General features: G+C 51.3%; 4 protein-coding genes across 4 annotated transcripts; 3 read left to right on the top strand and 1 right to left on the bottom strand.

Moving 5' to 3' along the window:
* Nucleotides 1-5: 5 nt before the first annotated feature.
* On the top strand, nucleotides 6-1,159 carry LRP88_10658 (HpcH/HpaI aldolase family protein; the record flags this gene model as incomplete). Its single annotated transcript, XM_083247110.1, has 5 exons — nucleotides 6-179; nucleotides 234-310; nucleotides 358-533; nucleotides 594-918; nucleotides 967-1,159. The coding sequence occupies 5 exons, from the start codon at nucleotides 6-8 to the stop codon at nucleotides 1,157-1,159; spliced, it is 945 nt and encodes a 314-aa protein (XP_083098223.1).
* A 175-nt stretch (nucleotides 1,160-1,334) lies between these two features.
* Nucleotides 1,335-6,417, bottom strand: LRP88_10657 (homeobox domain-containing protein; the record flags this gene model as incomplete). The annotated part of the gene is made up of 12 exons (XM_083247109.1): nucleotides 1,335-1,413; nucleotides 1,466-2,606; nucleotides 2,659-2,888; nucleotides 3,108-3,354; nucleotides 3,405-4,246; nucleotides 4,662-4,777; nucleotides 4,832-5,053; nucleotides 5,108-5,320; nucleotides 5,379-5,480; nucleotides 5,690-5,830; nucleotides 5,880-6,237; nucleotides 6,287-6,417. The coding sequence occupies 12 exons, from the start codon at nucleotides 6,415-6,417 to the stop codon at nucleotides 1,335-1,337; spliced, it is 3,822 nt and encodes a 1,273-aa protein (XP_083098222.1).
* Nucleotides 6,418-12,672: 6,255 nt separating this feature from the next.
* LRP88_10656 (uncharacterized protein) lies at nucleotides 12,673-15,214 on the top strand (the record flags this gene model as incomplete). Its single annotated transcript, XM_083247108.1, has 3 exons — nucleotides 12,673-12,837; nucleotides 12,901-14,078; nucleotides 14,854-15,214. 3 exons carry the CDS (start codon nucleotides 12,673-12,675, stop codon nucleotides 15,212-15,214), a joined length of 1,704 nt encoding a protein of 567 aa, XP_083098221.1.
* Nucleotides 15,215-15,834: 620 nt separating this feature from the next.
* On the top strand, nucleotides 15,835-16,682 carry LRP88_10655 (uncharacterized protein; the record flags this gene model as incomplete). Its single annotated transcript, XM_083247107.1, has 2 exons — nucleotides 15,835-16,262; nucleotides 16,322-16,682. 2 exons carry the CDS (start codon nucleotides 15,835-15,837, stop codon nucleotides 16,680-16,682), a joined length of 789 nt encoding a protein of 262 aa, XP_083098220.1.
* Nucleotides 16,683-17,199: the final 517 nt, after the last annotated feature.

The following is a 17,199-nucleotide window of genomic DNA, read 5'->3' as shown; positions in this document are numbered from 1 at the left end:
CCAAAATGTCTAACCAAGGATATCTTGATCAGCCTGACCTGCATGTCCGGGCACCATGGCGTTCAGCACTCTTGACCTTCCCCGGAAACCTCAAGGAAGCTCTGAAAGCAGCACACGAGGACCCCTCCAAGACTATGTTTGGTGTTGGACAAGGCATCCCAAGCCCTTTTGTGACCAAGGTCCATTATCTGAGCTAGTGCAAGATACGCTCCAGTCGCTGACAACGTGGCTAGGTGATTGCCTCTACAAGGCCCGACTTTATCTGGCTTGATGTCGAGCATGGCATGTATGACCGACTTGCCCTTCACGAGTATGAAATCCTGGCTGCACACGAGGGCTTCTTCTCACCCATCTTAGTTGCATCCATGCAGTCCAACATCACTCAGAGGGAAAGACCATGGCCATCGTCCGAGTGCCCAAGCACGACGAGGTCAGTCTAACGACGGCTCTCGACGCAGGTGCATCGGGTATCGTGATACCTTGCTGCGAGAGTGCAGAAGAGGTCGAAAAGATCATCAAAACTATCTACTACCGTCAGTTAAGACTTTTGGGCAGAACCGGAAGAATATTCGCGTAATACTTACATGTAACAGCACCCGTTGGCCGACGCTCTTTCAGCCCTTGGGTCTTTACTCCTGGCATCTCCGATACCTCGCTATACGAGGAGGATTCGTTCAATATGAAGACTGCGAACCGCCATATTGCCGTAATTGCACAGATTGAAAGCGTGAAGGGTGTCAAGAACGCCCGTGATATTGCTGCTGTCGAAGGCGTGTCAGCCATGCTGTTTGGACCTGGCGATTTCTCAGCAGATGCTGGTATCCCACTGAAGCTGGGCGGCGAGCCTCATCCTACGTTGGCTGCTGCTATGGGGGAGTGGGCAGCTGCTGGACGCGAGAATGGCATACCTCTTGTTGGGTGAGTTTGATTGCATGATGCTTGATATTGTTGTTAACCTGGTTCTAGTGCTGCCATGGGCCCTGGCATGGTGCCGAGCTTGATAGAGCAAGGATTCCGAGCTATTGTTGTATCAATGGATGTTTGGGGTCTCGCCAACATGATCCACGGCCAGGTTGAACAGGGGCGAAAGGACGCTCAAGAGTTAGGCAAGCCGTCTGAGAAGGAGCAAAGCAACGGGGTTGACGGTGAGAGCAAATAGAATGATGGAAGCCCATCTCTAACACGACATGGAATTTGCCATTCGGTCACCGGGCTTCTATGCACCAAATAGATATTGGGTTTGTATCATTGCTTAAGCATATCCGCAATGTCTATCTGGATGAGACTAGAAGTACTCCGTCTGTCGAGGCCAAACTGATACCTTACTTCTCTGGCTAGAGGATGCCGCAATCACGCTTAAAATCATCCAGCCACTGCGGACTGTCCGCCGCAGTTTGGTTCCAAGGATCGTCACTAAGCGCCGTCAGAACAGAGCGTGTGGACGATGAAAAGAATTAGGACTCACTCATTAAACAACAAGCAACGAGCTTGATGCCTCAGTTCCTCGTCGGATGGAACGTGGCAGTTGGGGTTATTGGGTGACATTGTTGCCGTCACCCATCTGGCGAGCTCGCGCTTCAGCCATCGGTGGTGATTCGAGTCGTTCAGGATAAAGATTCCCGTCTTTAACCAGGCAGGTCGGAGACTTGAGTCGCCCTCGCTCAGTCCCGTCCCTGGTGTACCTGGGCTTTCTCCAGACCCGGCAGAAACAGGCCACTCAGTGGTTGGGGCTGCCGGTAGAGGTGATTTAGCGCTTCTGAGTGATGTTTGTGGTACGGTTGAATGGCCTAGCCATGGTTCAACAAGGTCTGTTGAGCTGGTTTGGCCGTTTGGAAGACCGCCATGTTCCATGCCAGTGTCCGCATTGTTCAAACCCAACAAGCCGGTATTTGCCCAGTTTCTCGGCCCCAGGTCGTTTGAAAGTAGATCGAGCACCTGGCGGTCATTCGTCATCCAAGTCGGTAGAGAGCTTGAGCCACTCTGAGGAACGCTGCTCCACAAGTCATCCTTCAAAAGCAGGTTTGCCCGTCGACGAAAGTCATGAAGCCAGTCGGTCGACTTGCTGATCAGCGTAACCAACCAGTTTGCCACAAAGTCTGGAGTTGATCCCATGTCGTCCTCCATGAGAGTGATGATCCTACAAGCTTCTTTCTGCAACTCGTGGTCTTGCACAACCAGTACTCCAGCGGCGCGTTTCGCATGAACAAATGCATGCAAGTGGGATTCGAGCGGACAGGTCTCGAACAACGCATTCTTGCCTTTGATCTTCATGACGGATAGCCTACTCTCGGCTCGTGAGCGTATAGGTCCGAAACGGGCTTGTTGAGTGATATCAGGTGAGGACAGAATGAGGTCTCTGAGCCACGAGAAGCCACCGTGCATATCCGGATTCTCCTCAGGGAACATGACTTCAGATGCAAAGATAATGCGGCATGCCTCTAGCTGCAGTCTTTTGTTGTTTGGCATGTCTCCTGTCGAGTCATAATGGCTCTGAATAAAGTACGCCAGCTCGATAGTGAGAAGCTCGTACGCGCTCCGGGGAGAATCTGGAGGTTTGCCACTGGCTTCAAAAGGAAACGGGGTTCCCCTTTCAAAGTCAATCAAATCTGGCGTGATCTGTCAGTGCTGCTCTTTAATCACTCCCTAGGCGGTACTCACAAGGTGGCATAGCGTTTTCCAGTGTCTCCAAGATCGACTCGTCGAACCCCCAGTTCCCAGACCAGTCTGCCATAGTGCAACCCAGTTTGAAATGGTTCGACAGATGATCAACTCGGTCCAGCCAAGTCTCCAACTCTGCCTTGCAGAATCCGCATCGAGATTTAATCTCTGGCTTCTCAGCCTTCCATAGCTTCAGGGAGAGGTCGATCAGTCCAGCGTTGTGGACCAATCTGAGATGCTGTTTGAGATGATCTTTTCTACTGAAAGACCGTTCCTGGCAAGCTGCGGGATTGTGAGTGGCGAGGTGAGTTTCGCTAGGATCAACTACACCGCAGAACACGCAGTAAGTCTGATCGCTTTCTGGATTCACGGCAGTAGGTCCGTGAGGAGAGCAGACCCATCGTTCAAGTGGTAGGTGTAGCGAATTCTCGTGTCTTTGCCAGTCATACTTTGTTCGGAAGGTCTCAGTACAAAAGGTGCATTGAAAGGCGTGTCGAGGAATGGCCAGAGATGTCTTTTGTGTTCGTCTCTTGCGATATGAACGACCTCTACTGAGAGATGAAGATGCACTTATCGAACCCCTGGAGGATCGCGAGTCGGTCGAGGCACTGGAGGTGGCAAAGCTGCTCGCTGAGGATGCATGACGTCGTCTATGAGTCGACCCTTCATCGCTGGAGCCAGTGTGTCTCCGAGTCACTGAGAGTAGGAGTTAGAATGGTTATAACAATATGCTTGTTGATACTTACATGAGGGCAATGCGTCTCTGGAAGCCATCGCCCGGGCAATAGCAGAAGCGGCAGCAGGTTCATTCTCAGGAGGTGAATCAACCCATCGCTGCAGAGGATCCATATTCCGATAAGAAGTATTGCTTCGAGGTATTGGCGTTCCAGCTCTTCTCGATGTTTGAGCTGATCCAGATCGACCTCTTGACGATGCACGAGCACTTCCATCCGCGGCTCGACGCCTCCGGGCGTTGGCCAGCCAGTTGGTCACTTGGGTTCGGCTCAAGCCGGTCTGGCACTGAAGCATAGTCTTTTCCTCCTCGCTGGGATAAGGGTGTTCGCTGTGCTCGGAAAACCATCGTTTGAGGACGCGGGCTGATTCTCGGGTGAAGCGATGGCCAATCTTGGGAGGGAGCGAAGGGTTCCTTGGGGATGCGATTGCGTCGGCGACAGCAGCGCTGGATCCGGAGTTTGCGGAGTCGACGGAGAGGTTGTGAAGATGTCCTGTCTTCGATGGACCAGAGCTAGCTTGTCCTGCCTCTCCATTGGGTACAGAATCATTGTGTAGATGTTGATCGAAGACATCGGCGATGTTATCTTCGGAAGCGGAATGGGCCAGAGAAGCAGACCACAGCTCTTCTATTGAGGTGTTGAAGAAGTCCGGGTGCGGTTGCTGGAAAGACGAATCATCATCACCAAATCCTCCTTCGCCAAGTGGAAAGGTCAAAGCATCAAGATCCATCAAAGCACCAGGATCAAGATGCAGGTCTGAGGCCAAGGATTCGTCGCCGGGATCGGCGGCAAGGGTTCGGTGATGCGCATTAGCCATGCCGACGCCGGAGGAGGAGTCGGGGGTCATCCAAAAGCTAGCAAGGATAATTCAGAAGGGAGATAAAGGATTAAAGATGGTCTAGAAGCTGTATAGAAGAACTTGGAAGCGTATCAGTGGGTGAGTTGTCGAGTTCAAGATGGCTCACCACGAGGCACCCCCACTTGAGATTGGATGCGCTCCATTTTTGTCAATGTCATTCACGCCTTGTGACGCTAACCGAGGATGGATTGGAGATGGCATCACCTGGGCTAGCGCTGAGGCTAGGATGGATTAAGTCAGTCACGATAACAGCTTGAATGATTGTATCAAGGGGATGAAGCAATAACATTACGAGTATAGAGATGAGTCCATGATACCACTACCTATCAAGCTTTGTCGTTCAACCCAAACTGGTTAAGAGGTGAATTGTAAAACCTCATCGTGATAACATCCTTGGCAACACCTCCAACTCTCTCATTCCGGCATCAATCACCTGCAGCGTTTCCGGCTTAAGAGTCAGGTCTCTGTTGTCAAGTTTGGCCTTGTCATCCTGCTCCCCAATCTTTTGAAGCACATCCTTGCGCCACTACAAGAAATCCTCGGTCAGTGCATAAAACTTCAACCGAGAGGGCACTCATACCTGGTAGCTCATGTTCGCCATTCGGCCTCGTGCCACCTTTGACCAGCCCTGCAGCTGGTCAATTTCGGAGGCAATTTCATTAAATGGAAATTTGAAGCGGAGCTGCTGTGTCCTTCCCAAGCCATTCATGATGGGGTCGTGACAGATGCCGGACCACTGGCGTGAGAAATCGTTGAACACACTGACATATGCACGGAGAGTGATGGCGGCTTGTGATGCGACCTAGAATTAGATATGTCAGCCAAGACTAAGTCAGAATGCCGGCAGGAGGCTCACTGTTCGCTTAAGATCGCCCAAGCTGTAGTTCCTAAGGCGCTTCCCCTCTCCGCTCCTTGTATCAGCCATCTCCAGGAAAGGGTTGATCATGTACGTAGTCATGGCGTCGATGGCGGCGACAGCTGCCTTGAAGAAACGGCACAACGTCATAACTTGGCCCTTGATGTGAGCAATCAGCTCGGCAGACCGAATGAGAATAGTCTTGATCTCCTCCTATGATAGGCTCGAGTTAGTCTCCAAGAGGTCTCGGGGAGAATACAGAGGCACACACCAGACCCATCTTGTTGTTCTCGGCGAGTTCGGTCAATTCCAGAATGATCTCTGTGATCCTTGATAGCTGCTCGCCGATTTTCTCGTGCGTCTTGCTGTAGAGCTCGTGGGATTAAAACAGATACTTCTACTTTGTTGCCAAGCGACACTTGGCTGACTCTAGGATGGCCTGGGATTGGATAGACCCGACATACGTTCTGGAGATAATCGACCGTAGATCTTGGCTCGTACCCATTACAGGTCCCTGTTGGGATGAATCATCAGTATCTGGCCGGTCTTTGGAATTCTTATGTCTGGATAACCACCACTTACCCCTCCTATACCAGACCCAGGCAGGGCCCGGCCGATAGCTGCCAGCTTTTGAACAGAGAGGTATGTCGCCTTGTAGGAAAGCTGCAGAGAGTACACGTTTATTCCCGTATAGACACCTCCAGGTCCCAATAGGTTAGCAATCTGCATCCTACAGTCAGCTTGTGCCCTTTCTGTCCTGATTGCGACTTACGTTGATGGCGTTATCAAGTGCTGAGAGTAGCTGTTGGCTAGGCTCTTTGCGTGTCACAAGATACTGAAAAGAATTCTTCGCTTCAGATAGCATCTGCTTGGCAAAGGAAAGACTCTCAGATGACCGCATGTCACCGCCGTTCACCACCGCGTTGATGAGCTCAAAGTAGACCATGTTCCTCTTGACTTCGGCGTAGGCGGGGTCAGTGTAGAGAAGTTGCCTTCTTCGCACGTATTCAGTCGGTGCGCCTCGTCTGTCAGGCAAGAGGTTCTGGGTGTAGGATTCGAGAAGTTGGCCAAAAGAGGTCGAGACGAAATCAGCCAACTCTCTTATGACCTGCTGGCCCAGAATATCGTTCCTATCAAAACAATTAGTCCATGAAAGAGAAAATTTGGCTGGCGTCTTACCCAGGTGGGCAAATCTCAGCTGCCTTCTTTAAAGCCGCAAAGGCAGAGCCGACTTGTTTCCCAAATCTCTCTGTTGCATTTCTTTGTGCGTCCGAAGTGTTCGCCTGGGGACTGAATCTGAATTGATCCATTGCAGTATCCCACTCTTCGTTCTTCATCCTCGATTGCATCTGAAGGCAGCCCGCATGAAAGGCCGTGGTGTGGTTCAACCACCTCTCCAGAGCCTCATCAATCTCTTTAATGTTGGAATAAGCCCCATCGATATACCTTTTGAGCTCATCGACTCTGGACTTAAGCATCCTGCCGGCCAACTCTCGATCTACAGCTTCAGTGTTAGAGCTATGAAACGTCTCGTAAATGGTGCCCGGTCACTTATCTTCCATAAACCTCACAACGTCCTCGGCCTGCAATCATATCAGCACCTTACATCTCTCAGTAGTAACATTACGTTCATCATATCATAAAATCGAAATTCATGGTGCCATGCCTAACACCAAGCATATTTTCGTGAAATAGCATCATCGCTCGATCACCGAGTTCGCCGCACCGGTCCAAGTTACTGGCAAGCCGCTCCCTACCATCCCATAGTTAGTGCTGGCCCCAAAAGGCTCGATCAAGAGACTGGCGTCAAACTCTCAAACTTTCCGACCGGCTGGTTGGGGCCGTAACCGTGCGTCATGCCGCACCTTGCAGCAGCGAAACAAGCTGCAATTGACTGTATCAGAACTGGCATCGGATGGAGAAGTTCTTCCCAGTTATACTAGTGGATGATCGAGTGTTTGACTTGATCATTGATTTCCCTAAGCCTGTTTTCGTCGGCATTGTCGTTCTCGAACTGGGCCTGGAGGGCCTTTGTAAGCTGTTGGTCAGGGTTCATGGCATGGCCTGAGTGAAGTTGGTGAAGTGAGAATGTAGGAACTTGAAAACAGGGGGTTGTTGACACGACTGCGTGCAGCTCCTCTTCATGTTATATCACTCCTCCTGCCACCGCTATTATTTCTCTCCTGAGACACGGCGTAGGGCTAGTTGAAGGCTTTTCCTCCAGCTTGGGCCTCCAGTTCACATAGTTGGACTCTTTCAGCTCGTACCGCACTCCATGGCCAGGTCTAGGCCATCTACTATTGTAAAATCAAGTTAATCTCACTCGAACGGCGTTCCGGCTGATGGACGATCCGCTCCGGTGGAAAATTTAGCTCACACACTATCGATGAATGGCGCATCTTTATCAGCCAGCGATCTACAACCTAATCAAGCCATCCGAGCCGAGTCCAAATTGAGCCAACCCCTCAGGGTCTACCCAGGCGCTCTCCCCACTCGAAGCGGTGGCACCTTGAGGAGAGAATGGGTTCTTGACGGCTCTATCCTCCCCGTCCTTGCTTGAACATCACATCTTAATCCAAATACCCCGTGCCATGTAATTATCTTCTTGTTAGCTTTGCGGAACCACTGGAAATTCCAGTCACCGGTACCAAACATGCCGTTGTAGTCGCGCTGGCTGTCGTGGAAGAGTTGCATGAATTGCTGAGACGAGAGGGTCTTGGAGTTAAAAGAGGGGTCCTTCTTGACAAGGAGTCGGATCCAGTAGGTTGCATTCTAATGGGTAGGAGAGGCTCAAACCAAACAACGAGTTTGGCCAGGCTCTTTGCAAGTGCCATACCGAGATTACTCCCATACCCGGATTTGACATGAGCCTCGTAAGGAGACTGCAGGCAAAACACAACATCGGACCACTAGATACCCATAGTATCACACATAGGGTATTGATACGGACCGGAGGATCTTGTTTGATGGCGCTTTGGCACCAGGGCCCAAGTCAACGGTTAGAACGCCTCGCGGTGGCACCACAGCATCATGCATATGAGCCTCGACATTGCAAGATCCAAATACATACACGTCAGGGTATAGATGGAACGCTGGAAACACTCGCAGTACTTCTCCATCTTGTACCTCTTGAGGCTGTCCCGATGTCAGATTCTCCATGATGGTTAAGGCGGAGAGCCATGCATTAATCAAGGCAGAAACCCTCTGTGTTGCAGTATAGCTTTCGGCGATGATAGGAAACGTCTTCCATGGGGCGAGCTCGAGCTCCACATGCTGGAGTAGGGATTCAAGCTGACTTTTCTCCTTTGACATGCATCTATCGCCCGTTGCAAGCCATGCACGCGCGCTCGAATCCCACATGGCGAGCTGGGAACGAGTAATACCTCGCCGCAATACAGCATGACCCGACATCCTGAGAGCTACGATGGTCTCCCAGGTACTCGTGGCCTCTTCGGCGTCCGAACCGAGTGCTATGATGCAAGCGAGGAGATGCAAATGAACAGCAACTCGGTAGTGGCTCGAAAATGACGAGTTGGCGTTCTTCGCTTCGACGAGAGCAGTACGTAACGAGAGGTTATATCCGTAGAAGAATTCAGGCTCAACCAATCTGGAGATTTCCGAATCACGCTGTTTATTGGCAGAGAGGAAATTCGGAGTTTCAGGACACATGTTCTCAAACAGTGCCGTGATTTCCGTCGAGGTCATGAAGGCGTCGTACTCCAGACTCTCATCCTCCTGCATTGAGGTGTCAAAGCCGAGATTTGCGGCTGCAACTTACAGTCGCCTTTTTCAAACCAGCCCCCTCCATGGCCACCCTTAGCCGATTGATGATTCCACCAGACCCTGTCATGAGGGCCGAAGACGTTGTTGAGCTGGGCGACTGGGTGCAGAGCCTGGGGCAAGTTCGTAGAAAGGCAGATGTCAAAACACACAAGGCATGAGACAAACGGGATTATTGAGTTGAGGCAGGTTGGGTGTTTTGATGCCCAGGCAACGAGGCATTCTTCTCTCAACCCCGCATCAATCACGCTTCTGTGCGTGCGGCTGAGCGCTCTTGGCTTCTCGACTCCCGCGCTCGCCCAAAGTGCAAGAAGCTGGCCACTCAGCAGCGAGAGGGGGGGATTCAGCTCTCAGAGGTGCCGCCCAACGCCACAAATCATGCAAGCTTGTGTTCCAGCCAAGTTCAAGGCCGAGAGGCCAGGGGGCGGTAGCTACTACTGAGATCATGAGCCGACCAACATTACAGCCTCAGTGCTAGATATGCCCACGAGTAATGAATAAGTACATTTTTAACCGAAAAACACGTCAAGACTCGAGCTTCCATCTAATTCGCCTCATTCCAGATAAACCAAAAATGTTCATGCAATTGTAGGGTGTGAAATAAAACCAGTTACTAGGGAACGACACATTGGTTCATTTATGCAACTCTGACCCAGCATTCATTCCCAGGGCTAACTATAGAAATCCTTCGGCACTCAACAACTCAAACCTCTGTGCAGCCTTTTCTCAGGAATCTCCTTAGTCGCTCACTTCGGGAAAGCCTGGGCCTCCTGGATGATGAAATCCTCCGGATTCCCACCGAAGATGTCCATGTCCCTCTCAACAGTGTAAGGCTGGGCATCACCAATGTGGAATACCCAATCAGGTGCATTTTCATTGGTGAAGGGATTGTAGGAGGGAGTCTGTGGCCTCAGATATTCGGTGGTGCCCGATGTCGATGAGTATGCCATGGAGCCAGGGCCAGTCGAGGTCTCGAGCCATGAGGCACTGCTCTCTGTTTCTGGGCACCGTTGCTGATCAACCCCCAAGTCAGCGGAGAGAGGATTCACAAACCAGACCGGGTCGTTGCTCTTGAGAAAGTTCGGGCCTGTCGGCGGTCTGGATGGGACTCCAGTGTTGGCGACAGGAGTTTGTTCTGCCTCCCCTCTCGGCTGAGTGTCAATGCTCTTCTCCATGTCATCGGAAGCCGTCCTATCATCATCACCCAATCGCTCCCCTGGAGAAAATGCAGCTGGAAAGTCGACAGTGTTTGGATAGAGTCTCTCATAGATCTTCCTCCAGCTCCAAAACGCTTTCTTTTCTCGTTGCCCATCTTCAGGTTGACGGCGTTCATTGTTAGAGCTTGTCCAGACGGACCATCGATCATGCTGCTCCTGGCTCATCAAGTTCCATTGATTGACGTGTTTTCCTTCCTTAGGCCAGGGTTTCTCTTCACAAGTATGGTCCTGCCTCAGTTTTGCCAGATGAGCTTTGTTGACGGACGGGAATTTTGTCTTGCAGGGCAGACATATGTACTTGAGCGAATGGACCCGGGATAGATGTTCACTTACATTGTGGCATAAATTAGTGGGACTAATAACTAGCTTTCGGAGCATGCGACTTACTTGAGTTTGTCAATCGCTGGGAAGGTCTTGCCTTTCTCGCAGGCGAGCAACCCAACCTCCATGCCATTATCAAGGCATTTGTCGGCATGAGCACGGATGGGGCAGCGAAGTTTGAGATCTGGTTGTTGTTTTTTCATGGTTTCGGATCGTTTAGAGGCGTCGGGAGCGTTGCTTTGCGGTACAGGACCGTCACCTTTGACACCCTGACGCTGAGAAATTCTTTGGGACGACATGAGGGTTGTGCAGTCAAAATGAGAATGGGAATATATCCCAAGATAGCCGGATCCAACAACTAGCCGCCCAAACCGCTACCGAAGCGTGCGTTGATGTTTCCGATACGGCTGCCGGATCGTTGTTTGTGATATCCGACTGCTCCTGAGGCCAAAGAATAATAATCTCCGCTCGTTTGTGGGAAGTGAACCAAGTTTTCGGCGGGAACTCCAGGATCAACCTCATTTGCCAGCGAGCGCTGAAACACAAAGCCTAAAAGAGTGGTGTCGTTCTCAGGGTCGTTATTGAGCAGGCGCTGGATTTGGTATGGCTGCCCCTTATTCCCTAAGCCTTCAGTCCGAGGGGTGTCTGTTTGAACCTAGTCAAGTCAGAAATACGACCCATAGAGGCGAAAATAATAGTCTCATAAAAAGGCGAGGCTGCGTAGATGAGTACCTACCTCTCTAGTGGACATGGGGTTCTCAAGCCTTGGCGGAGCGGGAGTGGATTGTTGACCTTTGCGCTGTGGGATGGAAAGTGACGGTAATGAGGTCGGATGAGAGCGCTGGGTCATGAAGAATTTCTGAGGGGAAAAGTTTGCGGTTAAATGAAAGGAAATCATCGCAGCGACGTAAACTGATTTCACCTAAATACGCTGTTGCGATAACATCTCTGCGATCTTTTTGAGGTGACAGGGGGGTGGGATGCAGGCTGTGGCGCCCAACTGCTCTCGCCGACCAACAATTGTCCAATAAGAACAGGTCTTGGGTGGTTTTGTGGTGATCCTGACCGCTTCTAGACAAACCCAAGAGAATGGGAACGTATGATGTGAGGGAGGGAGGATACAAAGGTATTCAAGCGACGCTGTCCATGAACCCATTTTCATCGAAGACTATGAGAATGGGATTTCGTTCCTGACACTGTTCTTTAAAAACTAGAAGAAAACTCAAAGGAAATAAGGTCGACTCCGTTCAGACTTTTTACCTCTTTGTCTCTCCTCCCGGGTCAGGTGCGTGGACGAATATCCCTGTGCCTCGTCCCAGCTATCAGACTCTGTGAGTATTGAGCATGGATACGTCTGTTTTTGATCTATGTTCATGTGCATACTTCGCGTTTCTTCCTCTGGTCCCATGGTGAAATGATACTGGAGTTATCTTGCTTTCCTTCCAGGTGGTCGTTGTTAGTGCCAAAGATCGCCGAGCATTATCCCCAGTTCCACACCAAGCAGCCAGACTTGGATATAAGAGAATGACAGTTGTTAATTTGACAGTAGTTTGAACATGGTTTCTATTAAGCTCCGTCGTAGAGGCTTGTGAGCTTAGGGGTGCTCGAATTTATTGTCAGCTAGATGTTATTCGTTGCTTTGGCTATTTTGATGGTTGTTGCGGAAAGATTTATTGATAAAGATCCTCACAGTCGAATATTGCCAGTGCCTTGTACTGAATCATAGTTCAACTGAGGCGGAATGGTAGGGAGAGCTTATCGATACCGTTTTGAGTGAGTTGGGAAGCTCTGCAGGGCAAGTCAACACCGGTGGCAAGATATCCTCCTTATTTCATCCTATTTCCAGATCTCCTCAACCATTTTAGACCCATCCAATTTTCCTCCGTCTAAATCGCGCCAGTGATCATCATTGAGCGTACAGTGATAGAAATTCTCCGTGAGTGACTTTCGGGAGCACGGAAGCAGCAGCGCGTTCCTGCCGCAGCCAGAGACCAGTTGCCCAGCACCCCTCATCCTAAGCCTTAGGATACACGAACAGGCACGCGAAATTATCGCGTCTCATCATCGTAGGGCGCGTTTTTCTTCTCTTCCTTCTCTCTCATCTCTCTTCATTGATTGCCTCCGTCTCTCATTCAACTCTCCCCAGTTTCGCCTCCCTCTCAGCGCGGCCGCATCGTGATACGATTCTCAGCTCGAGTGCGACCCTCGATCTTTACTGTTGCACTTTGCACTTCACCTCTAGTCGACATGCCACCTCCGGCCGTCAATAACGGCATGCTCTCTGAGCTCCTCCAGACGGGCAAGTTCAGCGACTGCACCATCGTCTGCCAGGGGAAGGAGTTTAAGCTTCACAAAGTCGTCGTCTGTGCTCAGTCTCCCGTCATCGCCGCAGGTTTGGAGAAGGCCTCAAAGGTATGTCATTGCTGACGGTGTTTACTTCGAAGCACTAGCACAGTTTGCTCACCATGTCTTCAGGAGTCACGGAGCAGCTCGCTGCACATCACAGGCTTCGACCTTGCCACAGTCGAATGCATGGTTGATTTCCTCTATCACGAGGACTACATCATCAACGGAGATGTCCTCTGCATGGCCAACACGTCTGAGTGGGCGCCTCCCCCCAACATGCAAGGTAATGGCCTCTCTCCCATGTGTCTTGCGTCTGGCGAATTCCGATTCTCATCATTTACAGTCAGCGGACCTGGAAAGAGCACGCTCGAAACTCTGCCTCCGGGCCCCTCTCCTCCATCTACTCCTCCCCCGGCTGTGGTGCGCGATAGCCTCCTTTGCCATGTCGAGGTCAACGCAATTGGCCATTACTACAAACTGCCTAAGCTTTGCGATCGCGCAAACAGGTACATCCAGGACATCATCTCAAGCGACGAGTTCCCCGTCAAAATCTTTCCATACCTAGCCATTTCCGCCCACAAATCGAGTGAGGACGCCCAGCTCCACGAGTTGGTTTTTTCCTTCGCCGCGGAGCACGTCCAGATCCTGTTGAACACTACCGGTTTCGAAAAGCTCACGACCCTGCCCAACTTCGGCTTGAAGCTGCTCCAGAAGACTGTTGCCAAGCTGCAGGCGAATGAGAATCAGCTTGCGAAGATCCAGGATCAAAGGGTGCGGGATCAAGAGAACATCGACAGACTCCAGCAAAACCTCTCAGGCCTGAAAGATAGTTTTTCGGCCGCATCCACAGAGTGTGACCTTGCCACCAAGAAGAACTTGGACTTGGCGGTGGAACGCGACGGTGCTCAACGTGCTCTTGATGAGGAGAGAAAGCAGAAGCTCGCAGCCGTGTCTGGGCGTGACCGCACCAGGCAGGATTACGAGTCAGAGAGAACTAGAGCAGCGACACTGCTATCCTCGCGCGACAGCCTTCAAAAGGCGCTCGACACTGAAAAGCAGAATTACGCGAACTTGTGGTCTGAACGCGCCGCACTGCAGCAGCGAATGACGACCCTGACCACCCAATACAACAGTGTCACTGCTCAGAAAAACACAGCGAGAGACGAAGTGACTGCATTGCAAAAGAAGATTGATGACCTCCTGGACATTGTGAAAAACCGCGACTATTGCCGCAACTGTGGACATGATTTCGGCTGCTGGATCGAGGATGTCGACGCCAGCTTCATCCTACGTTGTGACAACTGCAGGTGCCGGCATTACAATTGAGGTTTTCTTGTCTAGCAAGTCAATGAATCGTATATGAGAGGTCTAATCCATCGAGGGGGTGCTGGGTCGAAAAGTGTTCTGGAATCTGGGGTGATGTCGCTATGTGGCACGGGAATCTGCGGGAGGTCATTTGGCGGTTTCACAAGATGCATCAAGGACGATTGTCGAATCTGACTTGTCGATAGGAGGCTCTATTAATAAACGTCTAACTGATCTTGGCAAATCAGCCGCTGCTGGTCGGGTGCCTAACTCGATTTCGTGAGGTTGTGATGCGTGAGGATTGCTCCAATTCGACAGGGATGTTGTTCAGCTGGAGAAGATCCCAGTAGACGGTGCAATGTGGCGCCGATGAGATGTTTGCTTAACGGGGGATCTGGCGTCTCCACACGACCCTCAACCAAACCGTCACAAATGTGTTAGCGCACTATCTGCGCCCTGTGTCAGCCACTATCTGCGCTGCAACATGCCAAGAATCACGGCGTGCCCCTTGAATGAGGTTATGAGCCTAATTGAAACGCTGGATCCTGGATATCTTTCAGCCCTGCGAGGATGTGGTTGCTGTGAGATGCACCCTATTTAAGTCCACTTTTCCCAGCCTCTTGGCCTCCCCTTCGATCTGATCTCGCCCTCCCTTTTGGAGCTTATTTGGTGGAATCATCAGCCTGGGCTACACCATCACTAACTCACTTTTCATCCCACTCTCCACCATACTTGACTCGAAACGCCACTTGTCGAAACGCCATCGCGCCTCATTAGATTGATGGCTGAAAAGTCCCCGACCCCAGACGCCAACCCAACGCTTACGCAGCCTCCCGCGCCCGTCATGGCCCCTCCCGAGAAGTCATCAAGCTTCCTCAAGGTCATCGCCTTCTTCGACCTGCTCGTCAAGCTCGCCGCGACAGGCGCCCTGTTCGGCATTCTCGTCATCCTCCTGCGCATCAGCTCTCACCTTGGGGACATCACCAGCGGCGAGATACCCATGCTGGTCAGGATCTCCCAGCGGTTCGACTCAACGCCCATTCGCGTCGCGGCATCGCAGGAGTCGACGGCAGGATATTTCCAGGTCGCATTGACGAATAGCATCAACAATCCGGTTCATTTCAAGGTGGATGAATAAAGGAAGATATGCATGATTGTGGTTGTTTGTTGAAGTGCTGGGTGGATGAAGGAAGAACACGATCCCAACACCGAACACCGGACGGGAAGGTTTATATTAGCGATGCACACAGATACACGAATACCCATGCTTTGCAGTCAGCAATTATCGATCATTCATGTCTTTTCTACCATGTGTTGGCTCATTACTCTCTCAGGACGCGCAACCCTCTTAGCCAACAGCCACAAACGTTTCTCAACGGCTCCCCTCGACCCTGCATCGGAGGCACCCGTTGTGACGAGATCAACAAGCGAGGCACCCGTCACTTCTCGGCAAGATCACTGATTCGCTGTGTGACTGGAGGTTATTTGATCTAGAGTCGATAGTTTGGTGAAATATTGGCTTCAGCTACGCGCTAACAAGCAAATACGGGTCTTCAGCGGCAGCGGCTTGCCCGGAAGTGATTAGTCTTGCGTCGAGAGATTGCAAACAACCAACACTGAGATTTTTATCTTGTAAGTGGGTATTCATAAGGACCAGAGATCGCCCCTTCTCGTATTTCTCGAGCAGTCGCTCGTTGTCTCTCGCTTGATCTTCCGTAGCTTTTGCTATCTGTCACTCGTTAATTAATTCCATTCGCAATGGCTCGTCACTTTGTCGCCCTCCTCGCGGCCTTTGGTGCCCTCGGCGCCAACGCTGCCGTCTGCCGACCCTCAGGGTCGACGACCGTGGCTGCCACCACCACAGAGGCATCTTCAACCGTCAGCGTGGCATCCTCCACAGCTACCGAGACATCCAGCACCATCAGTGTCGAGTCATCCACGGCTACCGAGTCCTCCTCCACTGTCAGCATCGAAACCTCCACGACCATCACAGAGGCCTCTACCTCCACTCAAGAGTCTTCAACCATCGCCAGCACTACCGCCACAACCTCTTCCGCTGAGGTCTGTGTCGAAACCCAGATCCTTACCAACCCCAGCTTCGACGACGACGACAACGGTACCCCTTGGGACTTTGGTCAAGGAACTCAATTCAGCAGCGAGCTGTCCCGTTCCCAGCCCTACGGCGTGTATGTCATCTAACTCTAGCATCCGTTGACACACACAGAGAGACTAACAACCCAATCAGCGTCGCCTCTTTGACGCAAGCCGACAGCACAAGGCAGTTCAGCCAGACCATCCCCAGGGTTAGCCCTCACAACTACCGGCTCCAGTACTACTTGATCAACTACAGCGCCGTCAACGCACCCTTCTTTACCTGCTATGTCACCCCAAGCATCAACGGTCAAGAGCTCGCCCAGGGCACAGAGGTCGGCACCTTGGGCCAAATCGGCTGGCAGCAGGGAGAGGCCTTCTGGAGCACGCCCAGCGAGACTGAGGATGTCACTGACGTCGAGGTCATCTTCAATGTCAGCTGCGATGGCGATTTCAGCCTCGTCCTTATTGTCTTGGATGACACCAGCCTCACGCGCGTGTGCGGTGCTCAGTAAGCCTGGTGCTGAACAAGGCCTTCTCATGACAGGCAGCCAAGGTGGGGTGGGGGGTTATCAAAGATGATAGCGGATTTAATTTCTAATGAAGAATCAGTGCATCACAATTGCGACTTGACTGCATGGGACATGTGCAATACGATAAGCTCGAACCTCGCCAAGGTGTGCTCAACACTATCCAGTTGGCTGGTAGTGCGTGTATTTGGTCTGAGATGAGCATCCTGTGAAAGTAACCACGCGCAAAGGGAAAGATGAACTGGTATTTGAACATAGTTTCGTGACCATCAAATGAGCCTGGCATAGCAGCAAATGAGATGACCAGTTGAAACTAGTATTTCCTTCGAAACTACGTGATTGTAGTCTGGCCTACCCGACCATTGGCCAATGAATATCTATTCAACTGTGTTCTCTGTATTATTCCTAATGCTTTGCGTGGCTCAATGTTGACGAAGTTGCAATACCAAAGGTATTAAATCATTATGAAGTCGATTCAAAGCCACAGGTGCTCATGAGTCCC

The sequence above is a fragment of the Fusarium phalaenopsidis genome (genome assembly GCF_050370095.1).
Source record: "Fusarium phalaenopsidis strain FUZ10S chromosome Unknown contig_32304, whole genome shotgun sequence".
Taxonomy (NCBI): Eukaryota; Fungi; Ascomycota; class Sordariomycetes; order Hypocreales; family Nectriaceae; genus Fusarium; species Fusarium phalaenopsidis.
Note: the sequence above shows the minus strand (reverse complement) of the source record. Positions and strands in the feature narration are given on the sequence as shown.